General features: G+C 43.1%; 1 protein-coding gene across 8 annotated transcripts in view; it reads right to left on the bottom strand.

The window, feature by feature from the left end:
- The window catches only part of PRDM5 (PR/SET domain 5), a 149,667-nt gene that overhangs the window by 118,480 nt on the left and 11,633 nt on the right, over positions 1–19,554 (bottom strand). For all 8 annotated transcript variants that reach the window (XM_014574833.4, XM_089778013.1, XM_014574834.4 and 5 more), the window contains one exon: positions 1,398–1,520. In XM_014574833.4, the coding sequence (XP_014430319.2) occupies positions 1,398–1,520 (123 nt within the window). The remainder of the gene's footprint in view (positions 1–1,397; positions 1,521–19,554) is intronic.

The following is a 19,554-nucleotide window of genomic DNA, read 5'->3' as shown; positions in this document are numbered from 1 at the left end:
GGGAAACTACGGTGAGTGTGGGCAGGGAATCTCAATGGTTTGTGAAAGGGCAAGGGCTAGCAGCCCCACCCAGCCTTGCCTTATCCCGGCAGCAGCTGGCTGCTCTCTCCATCCTCCCTTCCCTGACTACGGGGGATTCCCAGAGTGCTGTCCCTGCTGTCCCCCAGCCCTGACCCAGACACTCAGCTGGCTGCAGCCCCAAATATTTTAAATCCTCTGCAGCTTGTGGCACTGGGCAGTGCTGGGCAGTGGGGAGGGATCCCTGTCCAAGGAGCCACAGTCCATTCCATGTGGCACTGCCATGGGTCCCTCCGGGGATGGAGCCACCAGGGTACTACAGCTGCCCCAGGAGTGAGCCGCCCACTCAACCTCTCAGTTGCCATTATGCTACCTCTTCACCTACCTGACTGTAATAACAGTAGCTGATTTTAATGAGATTACATCGTTTTTAAGGAACTCGGTCACTTTATTCCTCAATTCTCTCAGCATCCTTGTATTAAGCAATCGGCGCCTTGTGACTTTTTGCTCAGTTCTGCAACATACAGCATGCAGGCTGACTGCTGGGCTCACACTAAGCCCCACTCAAGCCAAGTTAATCCATGGGGGCACAGAACACAACTCGACGATTACATGACATATTTAGGCAGCACCTCCCTCACTGCACCCCTCAATGTTTCACAAAGCCTCATCTTAACTACCTGATAGGAGGAGGTCTCTAGCCAACTTCTGTAATGAAGAAGGATTAAAAATATATATATATTATATAGATAGATCTTTTGCAATGACCAACAGTAACTACCATCTGATGCCCAGCAAATACATTAAGTTCTCTTAAAGCTTCCACTGGAATATTTAGAGCATCTTTTATTTTTCTATATATCTTTAGCTAATTGCTTTAAAATTACTTTTATGTTCTGCTTTCTCTGCATACGCCTAAAGATTTTAGTAGGAGTTTCGTGTGAGGATAAACCCCTAAATAATGAGCCCTGATTCAACTAAATATATAGTCCCACATTTATCTTCCAGCATAAGAGTAGTACCACTGAATTAAACAGAGGCTTACCTACCTACCTGAATCAGGGCTGTAAAGAGAAAATCTAACTGTAGCTGTATTGAGTGTTAGAAATGGATTTTAAGTGGCTACAAATTCTACACAGCAAATTTCAGAATGGTATTAAAACCTTTCAAAGAAGTTTTAAAATGCCCTCGATACTCAGGCTTGTTAGTGTTTGAGATATTTATTTATGGTACACCTTTGAGGACAAGCATTCACTTCTAAAAAGGGAGACAGGGAAGTTGCTGTGCTGCTTATCATCTGCACATTTTATTGCAAGTTATGAAGAGTAAACAAGCAGATTAAGAACACTAAGTGAATGGTAAGAAATCAGCAGATTTACCTGGATGGCAGCCAAGTTCTTTTGGTCCTGCGATGGGGCCTCATGGACAAAACGCAGCCAGTTAGAATATCGTGGATTGCTGGCATCCAGAACATAAAGGACCTCTCCTTTACTCCCACGAACCTGAAATATTAAAAACCATTGATCAAAATGAAAACCAGAAACAGTATCTCATAGCAAAGAAAAGATTAAATCTTATATGTAAAGAAAAAAGGTCTGGATTAAATTTTTGTTGTGTTTTAGATACAAGCACAAGGATATTGAAGGTGTCTAGCTCACATGATGTTTGTCAGGTGAATTCTGCTTTCAGGACATATACTCAGTTCCTCTGTCCCCTCCCACCGCCCCCAAGCACACAATGAGTTTTCTGCTTAGGATATCTCATGGTGATTGATCACTCAACAATTCCAACCATCTTGTCAGCTTCTTCCATTAGGTTCATTCATTCTTTCTTTTCTCAATTTCTTCCTTACTGAACTCTTTCCAGACTGACTCCCTGCTTCAATCCCCCATCAGCTTCTCTTTTCTCTCTGAAAAACATTATCCCGTCTACTCTTCCTCTGATAAGGATCTTAGCAAATGTTTCAAAAAAAAAACAAAAAGTGATATAGGTTGAACCTCCCTGGTCCTACACTTTTAGGACTGGACTTGTCCTGAACCAGAGAATTTGCCAGACCAGGAGAGGTCAACACTTGCCCCTCTGCTGCTGCTGGCTGCAAGGCTCTGCCCCGATGGTAGCAGAGTTGTCAACAATGACAGAACAGGGGCACGGGGTGCTCAGGGGAAAGAGGCAGGGTGGCTGCATAATCCCCAGGCCAGCAGCAGAGCTGTATTCCCAGACCCCCACTGTAAGCCACAGGGCTACACTGCCACGCTTCATAGCCACCTTGGCTCTTACTCCAAGCTTGAATGCTGCAAATGAGTTCTTTGCTGCACACCAAAAGCTCTGGGAGGGTGGGGAGGAGTTACTGAGTGCAGGGCCTCTGGCTTTCCCCCCATGAATGCTCCTGCCTCGGCGCACCCACAGATGCTGCTGGACAAGGTAAGTCTGGTTTATAGAAGTCCAGTCTGTACCATATACATAGTGCCTTCCTCTTGCTCCTTTGCCATTCCACCCCCAGGTGTGTTCACTGCCCTCATCTCTCTGATGCCAAGATTTCACTCCTGGTGTCTCCTAGTTTTCTGGTCTCCCTTTCTGTCTCTTGTCCCACTCTTTCCTTATCTTCTTCCTACCAAATTATTTTATGCCTCTGGCTCCATCCCATCTATTTACAAAACATGTGTTGTCTATCCTGATTTTTTTCCCTTCAATTTCCCTCCTCCACTTATTCTCCAAGACACCTCCTTCTTTAAATTCACTCCATCTCTCACATTTAGCTTCCAACATTTCTGTTCTACTGACACCTCACAGAGGCCACCCACAAACATCATATTTTTTCTAGAGAATCTGAAAGAACCTCTCTCTGTTCTCCTGTCCCTTCATTGGTAAGCTGCCTTCAGCATCACTGATCTCATTCTCCTCTTCCCTGAATATCTTTTCCTCCCATTTTGCCTTTTACCATATTTTGTTCCTTCCTTTCGTAGCTCTGCATCCTCCTCCTTTCTCTTAATTGCCATTACTCTAGATTCCCTTGCTGTCCTCCCATTACATTCTCTCTAAGGGTATGTCTACACTACAGGATGAGGTTGAATTAAGATACACAATTTCAGCTATATTAATTGCGAAGCTGAAGTCTATGTAAGCTTAACTCGACTTCTGCTGCTGTCCACACTGGAGGAAGTCAAAGGGAGAACACTCTCCCTTCGACTTCCGTTACTCCTCGTGGAAGCAGGACTACCAGCATCAACCAAAGTGCCCCTCTCAGTTTGAATTAGCGTGTCTTCACTAGACCCGCTAATTCGAACCCTGGAAGATCGACAGCAGCATCTTCGATCTTCTCTGTAGTGTAGACATACTCTAAGTGATCCTAACCATGTCATGCCTATAATGTCCCAAATCCACCTTTCTAACTCTCTCCAGTTTTGTATCTCCAAATACTTCCTACCTTTCACCGGCAACCATCTTACCATCTTCGCCATAACATGTCCAAATCTGAACTCATCTTTTCTTTTAATTCCAATTTTCTAACTCTTGCTCACCTTCATCCCAATGACACCTTCTCTAGCCTGCAATTTTCCCAGTTTCACTACCTGACACCAACTTTACTCTGCCATGCCCATATTCAGACTTTCACTGAATTCCATTTCTGCCTCTAGATCACCAAATGAATCCTCCCTCTTTATTCCTGCCATTTAAAACCCTTGATGGCCATAACTTTGTTCTCCTTCTGTCCCTCTGAATCTCATCTCTCCCACCAGTTTATTCAAATAACTTCATGAAACAACTTCTTCTTATAATGCATCCCTTATTGAATCTGCCAATTATATTTTTGCCTTCTGTCACTTCAAGGACTTTCTCTTGTGTCAAGGCCCATGTACAAAGCTACTGTGCATCTCCTGTTAGCCCCTTCATTTCCTTAAGCTTTGTTTTCTATACTAATCTTAAAGTATGAACACGTGGCCCCAATGGTCACGGTTCAAACCTAAAAATTGGACTTGGCTGAAGTTTCACCGGAGCCATGGAGGTCTTGACAAAAATCAAATGAATTTTAATATGCAGGGCAATGGCTATAAGTTATTTAATTGGAATGTTAAGGAAACAACTCTCTCATTAAGTGAAGAGGATACAGTGCAAGCTTTTGAAATCTCATGGAAGGCACATTTTACTTGCACAAGTGCAACTGATGAACTAGAAATGATCATGCTCCTTCCACCTCAATGCCAGTAATTGGGAAATCAACTTCTCTATCAAGGGTGTTTGGTCTGTAACCATGTCATTGGATTTTCTCAGGTCAGGCCTAGTCGGTATTTGGATGGGAGGACCACAGAGAAGGTATACTGCATATGAAGCGTTTTTTTGTTTTACAAAGCCAAGTGCTGCTGGAGTCCATAGTCTTTCCCCTCCCCCCCATAAAACAACCGTGGTGTTCTTTCCACATTCCAAATCAGGCTGGCCAAATGCAAATACCTGTTTCCCCCGGAACTTTCAACTAGCTAAATTATTCTTCACCCCCATTCTAAAAAACACATTGGAGGCAAGAGGGGACAAGTTGGCAAAAATATATCTGCAGCTTTTCACATCAGAAAGGGTTACATTCCAGTAATGGTATGAAAAAGTATATATTTCATCTGTCACTGAAATGTAACCTCTTCTGGTGTGGAAGGTTCAGATCTATGAAGGAAGCTCATGCTGTAACAGTATTTTTCCATATGATTTATTTATATATGAAACACATTTTCTCATCTGTCATCAAAAAGGGCCAAAGTAAGAACAAAACTTAAATTGTCACCATGCCTTTGTATATAAATTGCTGACATTCTTCCAGGTTTTTTTTTTCTAAAACATTTTAATACCGTGTGTCTTCAGCATGACTGTTTAAATTACCTAGTCTCTAAAGTATTTCAGAAAGAAAAATTGTATTGCTTTAGAGAACAAATCAATGTTGTTCTTTCATTGTTCTCAGATTAAAACCCCAACACCCCAAACTGGAAAAAAAAAAAAAAAACTATTTCTGTAATTAAAATGAACAAACTTAAAAATCTTCAGGCTGTATTACTGTACTTCCAAACAATGATTTGTTTCTTCTTAAGCTTCATGAAAAGCTGCCCCATTTTATATTTAAAAGGCCAAATTCTACTTTTAAAATCTAAATACACCTCACTGCTGAAGCAAATGGGAGCCATTTTTGTAAAATGAAAGCAGATTTTGACCTAGAAATAATAATATACTACATTACTTCACATGGAAAGCAATACCAATATATTAATTGCTGCTTGGAGTAGGAATATACATGGCATTCACATAATCACACTTTCCTAAAAAGCTCTGTATTTTCACAATAGCACAAGTTTATGTTGTACTCACAGCCTAAGAGGGCCTGAAAGCCATAAGTGAGCACTACAATAGTTACATTGCTATACCCACACTGTTCTAAATATGTAAGCTATAGAATATAATCTTTGTATGAAAATGGCTAACAATGCAGATTTACATCTTTGAGCAATTAAACACAAGCTAATAGCTTGGGGACTTGGCAATAGCTACCAAGAGTGGGAGTGAGGGAGGCCCACCAAGCTGGTCCTAGAAAGGTTTTCATCAGCTCTTGACTGATGTTTCAAAAGAGAAACAATTAAGTTCCTACTATAAAAGCCATATGTTCTTCTACCTTCCTCTTAATCTATTTTTTTTCATTTGTTTAATCCTCAAATTATATTGGAAGAATTTATATTTATCTCAATTTTACAATCATCTCAGTTGGGCATTCTCAGTGCTTGCCAACGCATGAAGACATGTCGAACGTACATCAAGGATTTAACACATAAGGAAACTATTGACCAAAATAATCCCATAAAACCCTTCAAGACATGTGTTAGATTTTCTATTGCTTTTTTCACCTCATAAAGACATAACATTGCATTAAATATACAGATGTGAAACAGAGGAAAAGTCAAGAAAAATATACTTAAAACATTGTATATTACACTGGACTGGATTAGTGACATTTACGGATACCCTGTTCCCACTGATGAGCCAGCAGGGGCTCATGTGAGCCCTTTCTTAACACAGCTAGCCTCTGAGCCCCATTAAAGTAATCTCGGCTTCTACTTATCAAAGAATGCCTCCAACTTGCAATGACAGCCCTAAAACTGTAAATGAACGGAAATAAAATCACACAGGACAAACAGCTGGACTCCTGTTCTACAGCATGGGGAACCAAATGCAGATCCTGTAAATGTCAGTAATTAAGTTTGGGGTATATCCCCAAGAATCATCTCACTAAAATCCTTCACCTGGTATGCTCATGGAACACAGGAGTAAGTTAAGTTTGGGGGAGTAGGAGGCAGGTAAAAAAAAAAAAAAAAAGTTTCAGAGATGCATGCTAAAATCCTACATCCAGAAGTACTGGTGAAACTGTTCGGCCATCCAAGGAGATAGAACTAAAATGGCTGCCACTCAGACAATTGCAGGTGTACTCAGAACTGCCATAGCTGCAGCCACCGTAGTAAACAGATTTCCCTTCCTGCATCCCCAACCAGTCCCCCTGGAGAGCATAAGAAATGTACTCTGTAGTTTCAGTACCGCACCCCCACCACAGCAGCTGTGCCTGCTGTACTAGTAAGAGAGGAAAACATGATGCTGAGCAGCAGTAGGGCAACAGTCCAGAAGTCACAGCAGCTTGTCTCTCTCCTCATCGGACTGGGGCTTGGCAGGCAGGCAGTAGAGCCCCAAAAGCCACTTGGAAGGGAACACTTGCCCTCTCCCTACCACCACCCTGGGAAAACGGTTCCCATTTATAATCACCCCCCCCCCCCCCCAGCCAAAGGGTACTCACTACCCTATTCCAACATTTGGAAACTAGGGCTTCATGGCTTTCTGGTCTCCAAAGGCCCCTATCTCTACCCACCCACAACTTTTAAGGATCACGGGGTGGCTTCATTACAGTCTATTAAGTATCTACACAGAGAATAAATATTTAATAAAGGGCTCTTCATTCTAGCACAGTGAGGTGTAATATGATCCAGTGGCTGGAAGCTGAAGTTAAACAAATTCAAATTGGAAACAAGGCACACCTTTTTTTAACAGTGAGATAATTAGCCATTAGAAAAATTTACCAAGGATCTTGGACTGGAGAGTTCTCTCGAAAAGATCTGCTTTAAGAATTATTTTGGAGACATTCTATGGCCTGTGTTATTCAGGCGATCCAAATAGATGATTTCAGTGCTAGAAGGGGAACTGTGATCTATGAATCTAAGGGTCTTCAACAAACCCCCGCCACTCTACCAGAAGGGATTTGCACCCCACACCTACTGGCTTCCAAAGAAACTGCTTCTACTACATTGATATAGAATCAATGGTTTGTCGGGGGGGGGGGGGGGAGAGGGTTTGGGGGGTTGGAAGAAGGGAAAATATTTAACCAGGGAAACTCACCATACATCACAGACTCGGTCTGGAAGTGTTTGAGGGGACCTTTTCATCAGCAAAGTATCTAACAGCACTTAAATTCTTGGGGTGTGTGTGTAGAAAATAGGCAATTATGTAAATAGTGACCATTGATACAAGACTGCAGAAAACATATTTAAAAAGACATAGGTTAGACTGCTAGTGGCTAATCATCATGATTCCTATCTAAAGTTTGCGAAAGTTTAATCTTGTCAGTAAATAGCGCCCTGACACCTGACTGCATGAATTCTTACATACATTTGAAATGATATTATCCCAACCTGGTAACAGTGGCCATCTACATCCAGCAAAAGCATACGACCAATTTTAAGTACAATTCCTGAAAATCATCAAGAAATAATTTTAAAAACCATTTAAACAACAGTATACCCAAGGCACAGAGTTAGCAATTATTTTAGCTGAAATTGTTTTTTAAAAATTGTTTGCTAACAAGGCCAAAAAGTGTTTTAAAATTTCAAAAGACCTCCCTGAGATAGATAAATATTTGGGCATCTACAATATTACCCATGGATAAAATGAGGCCCTGAAAATTTATATGAGGTCCCTGAAGTCACATTTAAAGTCAGTGTCAGAGTTGGAAATGCAACTCCGTATTTGTGGGGGGGGAGAGAAATATGCTTTTACCATTACACTACAAGCAAGTTGTTTTCATAAAAGTCATTGCTCTGGATGAAAAGTCCTTTTAAAAATGAGTAACATGGATTTAATTTAAATAGAGATAAAACGTAATCCCCATCGTCCCTATCCCCAAACCTCTAAACAGAAGGACAAATCTGCAGACAGGTCGAGCCTGATGCTCTAGTAGCAGCAGCAGTTAGCTAAAATATCTAATTAATTACAATGTTCTATTAGGCTAACTAAAATGCATTAAGAGATCCAATGTACACTAGATGTTAGACCCCTTTTAAATATTGAGTAAAATGGGAAAATATCTTCTTGAGCTTTAACACAATGGTGTCAAACACATTACTGAGTTAATTCAGTCCAATTTCTGTTACAATAAATGAAATAACGGAGACTTATGGGGATCCCATATAGGAGAGTTTTTGCCTTCTGACTAAGACGGAGGTCACTGAATCCTGTAACAGTGTTTCAATCATAGTCGAGATATGAATTGTTAACCAGTTAGCCTCACCCTTACCGGGTGAGACTTACAGGTTCCAGTTAACTGGTGGGGGCTGAAGCAGCTCCAGCTACCAGCTACCGCAAGAAGCCCCTGCCCACATCTGGAGTGGCCCTTCCGCCCATCCCCCTTTACCCAGTTACCCAATTAAATGGGATTTTACATCCCTAAATCACAGTATCACTATAAGAAATAGATTAGAAAACACATTTTCAGCAACCTTGCAAGCTATGAGATGTAATTCTTCAAAGAGCTACATTATAATGCCCAAGCTGCTTTTAATGTCTTTCCATGGGATGGCCCAGCCCATTTGCAAGATGGCATTCTTAAACCTCGAATGAAATTACCTCCCGTTTTTTAAAAAATGTATTTGACTTTGTCAAGCATTCGGCTGCACTATTTAAATATGCATAAGCTCAAATGCAAATATGGTTCCGTGTGCACATGGCAGGGAAGAAAAACACAACATACCTCTTCTGACAATAAGCAGATGGTTTTCTGCATTGTATGCAGTCAACAAATTAGTTAGGTTACAGAGACTATTTTCAGAGGTTTCATTAAGTGAGAATGAAGAGACCTATATTTCCATGTCAACAGCAAGATCTGGTTTATTGTTGATAGTATGAGGCAGCTATAACAACAAGACACCTTTGTACAAAGAATTCATTGCAGGATCAGGACTTAGCCTAATATCTCCTATAGCAACTTTAAATCCTATCAAGTAAAGGTAAACTTGGGGTCAACTGATCCAGCAATTCTTGGTTTGCTTGTCAATTGAGAAGCAAAGGCATCTCGATGACATTTCTCACCATTCATTTTTCCTCCACAATACATGAGATATTCTAATCCTCACTGCTTCCCATCCATAAGACTCCAGCTTCTGATATTAATGAATTCTTACGATGCAACACTATACAGATATTTGACCCTTTTGGAAGGATGAATTCTCTCAGTTTTAAATGTGACCATTTTAATTTCTCTTCAAGCTAATTCTCAGATTTCTATGAATATCTTACTGATTCTTCTCCACAGAAAGGTAAAGATTTATAAAAATCCACATTAATGTACTGTATGATCTACTATATCTAGAGCCCTGTGAAGATTATGGATGTTAAATTTAGATGAATTGGCTAACAGAAGAGTCACAATTTGCATCAACTCGTCAATTAGTTGATAAGGGCGTCTCCGCCTTTGAAATGTAGCAACAGCCCCAGGGTGTTGTTACACTTCAAAGGCGAAAGCGCTGCGGGGAGCACGAGGCCAGCAGGAGACTCAAGCAGTCCGCTGTTGACCCTGTGTTCCCCGCGGCATTTCAAAGTGGCAGCACTGCAGGGAGCCCAGCGTCAGCAGGGGAGTCCCCAGCTGACCCCGGGCTGCATGCAGTGTTTCAAAGCAGCAGACCCCAGGCTCCACAGTGCTGCTTTGAAGTACCCCCTTCCTCTCCCTCCCACGCCTTACCCTTCCTCTTCCCCTCCCCCCACCCGCTGCCTTTTTGTGATAAAGGCAACAAGTGGGTGGGGGGGGAGGGGCGGGGAAAGAATGACTAGTGTGTCAACTATACGAGAAGCATTTGCTTATCGGATAGTTGACTAGTCATTCACATCCTTAATGCAGATACAGATGCAGATATCCATGGATAGAAACGGTATCTGCTGATCTGTAGGGCTCAACTCTCAGGAGACACTGCAGCCAGAGAAGAAGAAAATGGTGCTGCTGCCCCAGGGAGCCAGGGCTGAAGATGCTTCAGCCACACCGCCAGATGGAGCTGCTGGAGCAGGGCAGGAACAGCTCCTAGGAACAACAGCATCACATTCCTCTCCTTTGGCTGCAGCATCTCCTGGGAGTAGAGCCCTGAGAAACAAATCAGCTTCCATTCAATCTGTGGTTTCTGTTTGCACAGGGCTCTAACTACAACAAAGTCTAAATTGGCCTTCTAACACTGAACGCAATCAACTCCTGATTTTTAAAGCCATTTTAAAACATTTTAAAGAAGTGTAATAATTAAGGACTTAATTCTACCATCTTCACGCATCTCAAGCTACACCTCATCCTAGAGCAGTGGTTCCCAACCTATGGCCCGGAGCTTACTGTACGGGGTCTGCACGGAGCCTCGCACAGCCAGCATGTCCTTCAACCCACGTTGCTTCCCATGGCTCGGCTGAGAGGCTCCATGGGTTGGAGGAAGCAACGTGGGTTGAAGGACATGCTGGCTGCCGGCATGTCCTTCAGCTCGTGCTGCTTCCCCAGCGGGCCGAGGGGCAGCGCGGGCTGAGGGACATGCAGGCTGCAGACACAGACAGCTATACTGTTTCGGGTGCGGGGGGGGGAGGGTCCATAAAATGTTAATGATTGAAAAGGGGTCTGTGGCCTCAAAAACATCGGGAGCCACTGTCCTAGAGTAATCCCACAAAAATAACATAAAACTCAATGTGAGACAAGGTGCTACTCAACCAGCCTGTTTCAAAGGCCACTGAAGTCAATGAGTAAGAGTGATTAAAAAAAAAACTAGCTTAAAATAAAGAGTTAATAAAATACATTAATCTAAACTAAGTAATTGATGAAAATTGTGATAAGAAAAATTACTGGTCCAATTAGGATGGCCATAAAACCTCACTGAAAAGTATTTCTAGAAGATCCCAAGTTTATGCCAAAATTTGAAACTTTAAATAAAAATCAGGAGTAGGGGGTTAAAGAAAAAAACCCACAGTGAATGTGGTGGAGTAATTTTAAATATAGATATGCACATTCATGTCAACGATTGTGAAAATAGCAAGGAAAACCATTAGATAAGGAATATTTTTGAAAAGAGAAGTAAGCAAAGTTGCCTGCAGAGCCATTAAATCAAATCACTTTAGAAGATGCCCTAAACATAAAAATTCTCTAAAGAATAAAAGCATCGAAAGAACATTCCATCATGCCACAGAAGAACTGCACCCTATGCTTCTGAATCCCATTTTATTGACATTGCAGGGGTTAATGTTCTGGACAAGAAAATACAAGACGCCGTTTAAGATTCTTCTCCCCCCCCCCCACAGAAATCTCAGAAACATTGCACGTTGTTGCATTGTGTATAAAAGGCACTTCTCCAATTCCAGCTCAGATTTCTGACTACCAAGAAAGATAATCTAATTCTACCAAACATTAATTAAAACATCTTTCAACTTCTCATACCTTGAACAGAAATATCATGGACCAGATCCAAAGCCTACCAAAGTCAATAAAAATCAGGTTTTATAACTATAACCAGTTTGTCAAGGCAACAGTGATGAGAATAAGTAGTAGAAACAAAAGCTCTTTTCATTCTCTAATATAAATAAATATAAGACATAGCTCCCATAAAAAGACTGATTTCCAGCACGTCTGCTCTTCTCATATAGAATTCACATCATTATCTTGGCAGACATACAGAAGCTAAACCTGAAATATATAATGTTCATTGCTAACAGTATATTAGGTGCACCCTTACCCTGACCAACATTTCTTCATGGTTTATGTAGGGAAATTTGGAAAGGATTTTAAGTCTCTCCAGTTCCTTCTACATTAATGTTTGCCAAAAATCAATACAAAGACAATGCTTTCCACATTCCAACATAACTCAAAATGAAAATCCATTTGCTTGATTTGGGGAAAATGAGAAACAATTGAGGACACCTTCACTCTACTCCAAATTGCCTGCAGAAAACAATAAATAGTTGGAGTTACATTAAAGTTGCCCCGAGGTAAAAAGTTATGTAAAATAATACGATACCCAAAGAGTATTCTGTACTGCCTTTATTTTTAATTTTGGCAAATAAAGGAAAAAATTTAAAACCGCCATGCTTTCAATTACATTATAAATAAAATAGATGGTCTTTAACATATACATATTATTCCATAAGAGCATTTGGATAGCCCTAAAAATTATGAGAATAAAGCTTTCTTTCACAGATGATCATCAAAAATTAGTATAACATGCAGTTAATCCAAGAGACTGATAACCTTAGAGAAAAATGTTTCAAAAATAATTTCAAAAACATACAACTAACTACTTGGTTACCTACCCTACATTTTTTCACACCCATAACTCTTCAATAATAAATTGCAAGCTGTAGCCCTTACTGAGCCGAATTTGAGAGCTGAATCCAGTAGGCTCTTGTATCAATCCCCTAGAGTTTCTTGAATGAAAAAATGTAAGGCTACGTCTACACTGGCCCCTTTTCCGGAAGGGGCATGTAAATTTCATGAGTCGTAGTAGAGAAATGCGCGGGGGATTTAAATATCCCCCGCGGCATTTAAATAAAAATGTCCGCCGCTTTTTTCCGGCTTTTAAAAAAGCCGGAAAAGAGCGTCTACACTGGCCCCGATCCTCCGGAAAAAGTGCTTTTCCGGAGGATCTTATTCCTAGTTCAAAGATCCTCCGGAAAAGGGCACTTTTTCCGGAGGATCGGGGCCAGTGTAGACGCTCTTTTCCGGCTTTTTTAAAAGCCGGAAAAAAGCGGCGGACATTTTTATTTAAATGCCGCGGGGGATATTTAAATCCCCCGCGCATTTCCCTACTACGACTCATGAAATTTCCATGCCCCTTCCGGAAAAGGGGCCAGTGTAGATGAGCCCAACATGTTTGACTTCTTCAGAAAAGTACAAGTCGCTCAGGAACTACAGGCAGAATAAAGTCATTCTGCTAGATAGAACAATCACAAATATTGACAATCTCAGAACTAGGGATATTAAAATTTGTTTTTGTGTGTGTAAACATGGGGGAGATGGGATGGAGACAAGCAGCACCTTGGGCTCCAGTAACACAGGGAGTCTGATTAAAAGCTGACTCCCCACACATCCGCTCCCGGTTCCCCCTCCTCCCCGCCCTGCCTGCAGCCAATGCCTACTTAAAAGCCAGCTCCCTGCGAGCACCAGCTCCGGCCTGCTCCCCTCCCCATTCTGCTGCCTCGGATACAGAAGCAGCAGCACTGTGGGTTGAGGGGGTGTCTTGTATGTAATCATGAAGGTTAACTGATGAGTCCAAGCTCATTGGTTAACCATTTAAAAATGTACACTATCACATTCCTACTCAGATCCTTAGTTAACAAAATTACAGCAGATCACCAGAGCACGGAAGTCTTCTTTTAAGTGTTATGTTTTACAAAGGCAAAAGTAGAAAGGAAGTACAATTCTGTCTCATGTCACCTCTTTAAACAAAAAAAAATAAAACAAAAAAAAAACCACCAAACCACCACTCATTCCCTAAAGAAAGGCCAACTCAGCTACCCCTTGAAGCTTCATTCAAAATGTCATTCCCATCATAGATCAAGCACCAACCACGTCACAGATATGGTGCACAAATGGAAATCCAGATGGTATATTTTTTTCCAGGTGAGCCCAGCTGAAAAACTACATTTCCACTGACTTCTAAAAAAAAATTCCACTAAATTGAAGCTATGACCACATGGTACCATGAGAAAACATTCTGTTAATATATATATTTATGTCATCTATGAAAAAAGTAGAGCATTTTCTTAATCTCATGTGTAAAGGTGTCCTCTCCAAAAAAACATAGCCTTTTGATTGCTATGTGTATAATGTGTATAGCCATAGTCACCAACCAATTGATCGTGATCGACTGGTCAATTTTGGGGGCACAACCAGTCAATCGTGAGGTGTTCCAGCCTCCCCCTCCCCCCCACACTTCCCCTTTACCCCCCAAGAAGGAGCCTGCACTGGCCCTACCTTCTGGGAAAATGGAGGTAGCACCAGCTTCTTGCAGGTGGGGGGAGGGGGGGGGGAAGGGGGAATCCCCAGCTGCACGCCAGATCCAGTGTCTCTGAAAGTGCGCTAACTCTCCTCTCCTCCCCAAAACAGCCAGCACACTTCCTGAAAAACCAGATCTAGTACGCAGCTGGGGACTTCCTTCCTGTGCTGGGGGCGAGGGGGAGGAGAAGTCCCCAGCTGTGCACCAGCTCCCACTTCTCAGGGAGCACGCTGGCTGTTGTGGGGAGGGGAGGAGCAGCACACATGCTTCCTGAGAAGTGGAGCTGGCACACAGCTACGGGACCCTCTCCCCACACTCCATGCAGGAAGGATAGCATGCAGCTCAGGGAAGGAATTCCCCAGCCACACTCCAGATCCAACTTCTTAGGAAGCGTTCTGGCTGTTCTGGGGAGAGGAAGAGCAACATGCACCACAGGATCCCCAGGTACTGGCTGAGCTGTCCCTGTCCCCTGGCAAGACCTCCCCTCTCTCTCCTCCAACAGCACTCTGCCCAGACCCCCATGAGTACCCTGCCCAGGCCCCCACCTGCAACCTGCCCCCTGGCCAGACCCCCACCAGCACCCAGCTCCTGCCCCCTCCCTCCTGGCCAGACACCTACTCTCAGCTTGCTCCTGTACCCTATTTTCCACCCAGATTCTGCACCCCTATCCTTAATCCCACTCACTGGCAGCCCTGTCCCACACACTGGATCCCTCATTTTTGGCCCCATCTCAGAGTTTAGAGGGGCCCACAAATTCCAATAATCCTGGAACCCCAGAAAGTTAATCTGATCTGAACCTCAGTCCTACCTATCCTCTCTCACATGGGGCTGGAGTGCCAGGGCAGTGAGGTATCTCAGTAGGGGGGCCACATCAGTGAGTCTTGGGGGTTTTTGGAGGGGTTGTTTTTTGCATCTCACTTGTGTGGTCCCCGGATGATTTTTCTGTGGGTCAGTAACGTCTGACCCAAAACAGGTTCCCCACTCCTCTCATAAATAAAGACAATACTGAAACATGGTGTGTTTGACATAATATTTTATTTAAAAACAAAGCCTGGCCAACAAGCCCCCATCTAGCCACAGCATCAGAACACTCCTGCACCCCATCCCCAACCCTGAGCCTGTCATACACCAGAACCCTCTGTCCTGAGCATCTCACATCCCCAAACTCCTGTACCCCCACATCCCATCTTCTGCCACAACACTCATGCAGCATCCACACACTGCAAATCTGTGCCCTGAGCCCCTCATGCTCCCAGCCTCCCTGTCCTGAGCCCCTCATACAGCCCAACTCCTGCACCCCCACATCCACAAGCCTGCAGCTTGCTCAGCACCCCAATCATCCATATGACCCTAACTCTCTCCAGCCTGGGACCCCCTCCATGAGCCAGAATCCCCTTTCGCCACCTCCTCCTGCACCCAAATTCCATCCCATAACTTGCACCTCTCATCCCTTCCCACACCCAAATCCTTCATTTCCACCCCAGAGCCCGTACCTCCTGTCTCAACCCAGTGAGAGTGTGTAAGGGCTGGGGACAGCAAATGATGGAGAGATGGGGAACAGAGGGTGGGGCCTCAAGGAAGGGGTGGAGTTTTGGGGAAGGGATGGGGTAGATCTTGGCTTGCTCTGACATTTAAAAAGTGTTCTTGGGTGTAAAAGGGTTGGAGACCAGTGGTGCATAGGCATTACATTTGGTTTAAGTAAATTGCAATTAACTTAGCAAGCTATAATAAATGCCCTGAGGAATTTTTGGACTAACTATCTATTTGGACGGTTCAGCTGCTTTTTACTTTCCTGGCCCCAATTTTCTACTTAAGACCAGTCAGCATGATTAAAATTATATTATAGAATTATATTGAGATCAACTTGAGTAAACATGAAATGCCTGGGTTCAAACATTCAGGAAGTCATAACATTTGGCATGCAGGAATCTTTTCAGCATAGTTTTGAGCATCTTGGAGTAAGATGTATGCAATGGTTTCAGAACTGCTCACAAGCCCCCCCTCCCCTCCCGCCCCCCCCCCCCCCAAAAAAAAAACCCCACCCTGATTTTCTGGTTTGCTGTCAAGGGAGTCATCTTAATGTGGTCAGTGAATAAAAGTGCTTTTTTTTTTTTTTTTGCTGCTTTCAAGTACAGATATTCAATCTAGACATCAGCAACAAGACACTGTCAAAGATTATTGCACTCCAAGAGCAACCTAAGTTAGTAGGCCTTCATCTCAGTGCCTTAACCTACCAAACATGTTCTAAAGTTTACCTCAGCAATTATATCATTTTGATTGAAGGTAATCTATAGAAATGCTGTGAAAAAATAACATATGGATACTACAGTAGGGCGTTCAGCATGTAAATAACATCAAATGCATTTTTTTTTAAAAAGGGCAAAGGCCAATGAAATCAAGCCAATTGCCATGACATCCCACAACTACCAGGTGCCCTCCTGGAATAAGGAAACAACTCAAAAGAAGTCGCAGTTGTGCTTCCCCAGTCGGAGTGCTTACACTGCATATGCTCTCCCATAGCTAATCAAAATGAGGACTAGTCAGTGGAGAGGGCCTTCACAAGCTTGAATAAACTATCCAACCATGAACCTTTTTCTGTTTCCACACCACTAGACTGATATTGATTTGGGATATAATGAGACTCTCTTTTAGCATTCTTTCACATGTTGTTTAGCTATACAGAATTTGATTTATACTTTTACAGATAGTTTGGTTGTGGTGAGACCAGGTTACACTGTGTACGAAGTCTGGCTACGTTAACAGTAGATGATTTTAAAATATATATTTCCCTTGTACTAAGTCCACAGACAATTCTTTGAATACATGCTGGGAAATGGGATGTTTTATCTGCAACCACCTAATAAACAAGTGACAGTAACTGTGATGAGGTACCTGATTCACATTTGGCTCAAAAGCAGGGGTCTCAAACTCTTAGCCCGTGGAGACATCCCTGTCCAGAGTGATTGTGCAATCCAGTCCAGAACTCCTTGCAGGCTGGGGTGGGGGGCCTTGTCCATTACTGGCCCCCCAAGTCCCACCATCACGCCATCCTCTCCCCCCAATGGCACCCCGTCCCTGAGCATACAACTTTGAGGATTACCGGGGGGCCTGGCACCATGCAGCAGCAAAGGTCACACATGCCTGCACCTTCTGTGGTGACAAGCACTGTGGGGAAGTGGAGCAAGTGCACTAGTCCAGTGCACATTGCTTCCCCATGGCACCCATCATTTCAGGGAATCCAAAGGGAGTGCGATCACTGCCACAGTGCAGCGCCAGGCCCCACGGTAATCCCCAAAGCTGCCTCCTCACGGAAGGGGTGGAATGGGGGGAGCAGACGTAGCAGTGGCAGAAAGGAACGGGACTTGTGAGCCAGTAATAGACAGGCACCCGTGGCCCGCCATGAGTCCCAGATTCACAATTACTCCAGCCAAGAATGGCCCAAGGGGCCAGGATTTTGAGACCCCTGCTCTAAGAGGTTAAGAGAATCCTATTAGCCAGGATGGGTAGGAATGGTGTCCCTAGCCTCTGTTTGTCTCGGAATAGGTGACAAGTGAGGGATCATGTGATGATTACCTGTTGTGTTCCCTCCCTCTGGGGCATCTGGCACTGGCCACTGTCAGCAGACAGGATACCGGGCTAGATGGACCGTTAGTGTGACCCAGTATGGCCATTACTGTGTTCAGGGACTACGCAGGAGGCAATCAATCAGAAAAGCAGAGAGGAGAAGCCAATCAGGGCCTAAGAAGAGCTGCTGGACAGAGCAGCTTCAGTAGCTGCTAGAGTTTGAAAGGGGGGAGGGAGGTAAATCAGGCTCCTACCAAGAGAAAGGAGAACCAGCACCCTGGACAGAGCAATGCTGCCAACCAGGGAAGCTAGAGAGAACTCATGGCTAGTTGCTAGGACTGGTAGGTTGAAGCCCTAAGGTAAGGGCAAAGAAGGTGCTGGGTGGGTGCAGGGAGCACCAAGATGTCCCAGAGAAATGAACCGAGGAGTCAGAGGAGGTAAAGCAAGTAGTGACCATTTACAGGATCCTTGGGTGGCACTCAAGGGGGCAGGCCCATGACTTTATACCTCTAAACTCACAGGATGAAAATTAATGTAAAAATCATGTCTGTGTTGTTCTATCCTTCCCCATCTTCAGACACAAGCCAGCCATAATACTTATGCTAGATACGACCTCACAACTTCTACGTGCAAAGTCATATTTTCATTTAGAAGTGAATTTTGCCTGCTATGCTGAGAAAAATAAAATAGGGAATTTGGGGGCATTAAAAATTCCAAATAATGAACAAAGTTAGTGATAAGAAGTTTTTAAACTTCACATAAACTGTTTTGCCTACCTCAGTCAACCCCACTTTTAAAATTTTAAACTGATTATGGCTATACATTTCTTAAAAGGAGGTTAAAGAAGCCGAGTTTACAACCACTATTTCTAGTGCATAAAAGGATTTATTTTTAAAATCACTCATATTTTAAAGAATTCTCTCCATATAAATGGCTGTCAAGGAAATATTCAAGCAGGAAGCAGCCACACTGTCACTTTGAGGGGCACTAACAGGGAACAAGATGAAAGTCACAGACTAATAAGCACTAAACAGCAGGAATTCTCGTGCAAGTTTTTTTAGTTGGCTAAATTTTCTTGGTAAAAGCTCTGGGAATATGATTGGATCTGTGCCAACCAAATTTAACTTCTCCTTAGGTATCACAAAGCCCTGTTGACATTGTTAGCTTCATTAGGGCTGCATATGGGTAAGAGGTTCTGCCTTGAGGAATCTGTTCACAAGATCAGGGCCTAACTGAGTACTACTTCAATCTGTGGAATTGAAGCACAGAGTGAAACTGAAAACCGGTGCCCTGGTGAGTCTGCCTGCAGTTCAGATTTCTGTTCTGATGGAATATCATAAAGCAATTCATTGCGTTGCAATTATCATTACAAGAAAATAGTAGTCACCCACATAACTCAGTACCCAAAATCTTACAAAGAAGATTTAGAAAAAAAAATCCAGACTTGTTAATAATACTGTTTTCAAATATTTTTGCTTAAGACAGCTTGAAAGTGGAAAGTGCAGTATAAAAGTAAGATGGGATCTTGACGGGAGCATGTCACAGAACAGCTGTTCCATAGCTCTTCCCTTTCATCAGTCCCCCACAGATCTTCTCCAAGTCTGAGGAGACTGTGCCATGCAGCCACTGCTTCTTCCCTTCTGCAGTTTTTAGGCCTTTCACCAGTTCCTTTCCTTATCCTTAC

This window comes from Pelodiscus sinensis, chromosome 4 (assembly GCF_052426305.1).
Source record: "Pelodiscus sinensis isolate ZL-2025 chromosome 4, ASM5242630v1, whole genome shotgun sequence".
NCBI classification, from domain to species: Eukaryota; Metazoa; Chordata; order Testudines; family Trionychidae; genus Pelodiscus; species Pelodiscus sinensis.
Note: the sequence above shows the minus strand (reverse complement) of the source record. Positions and strands in the feature narration are given on the sequence as shown.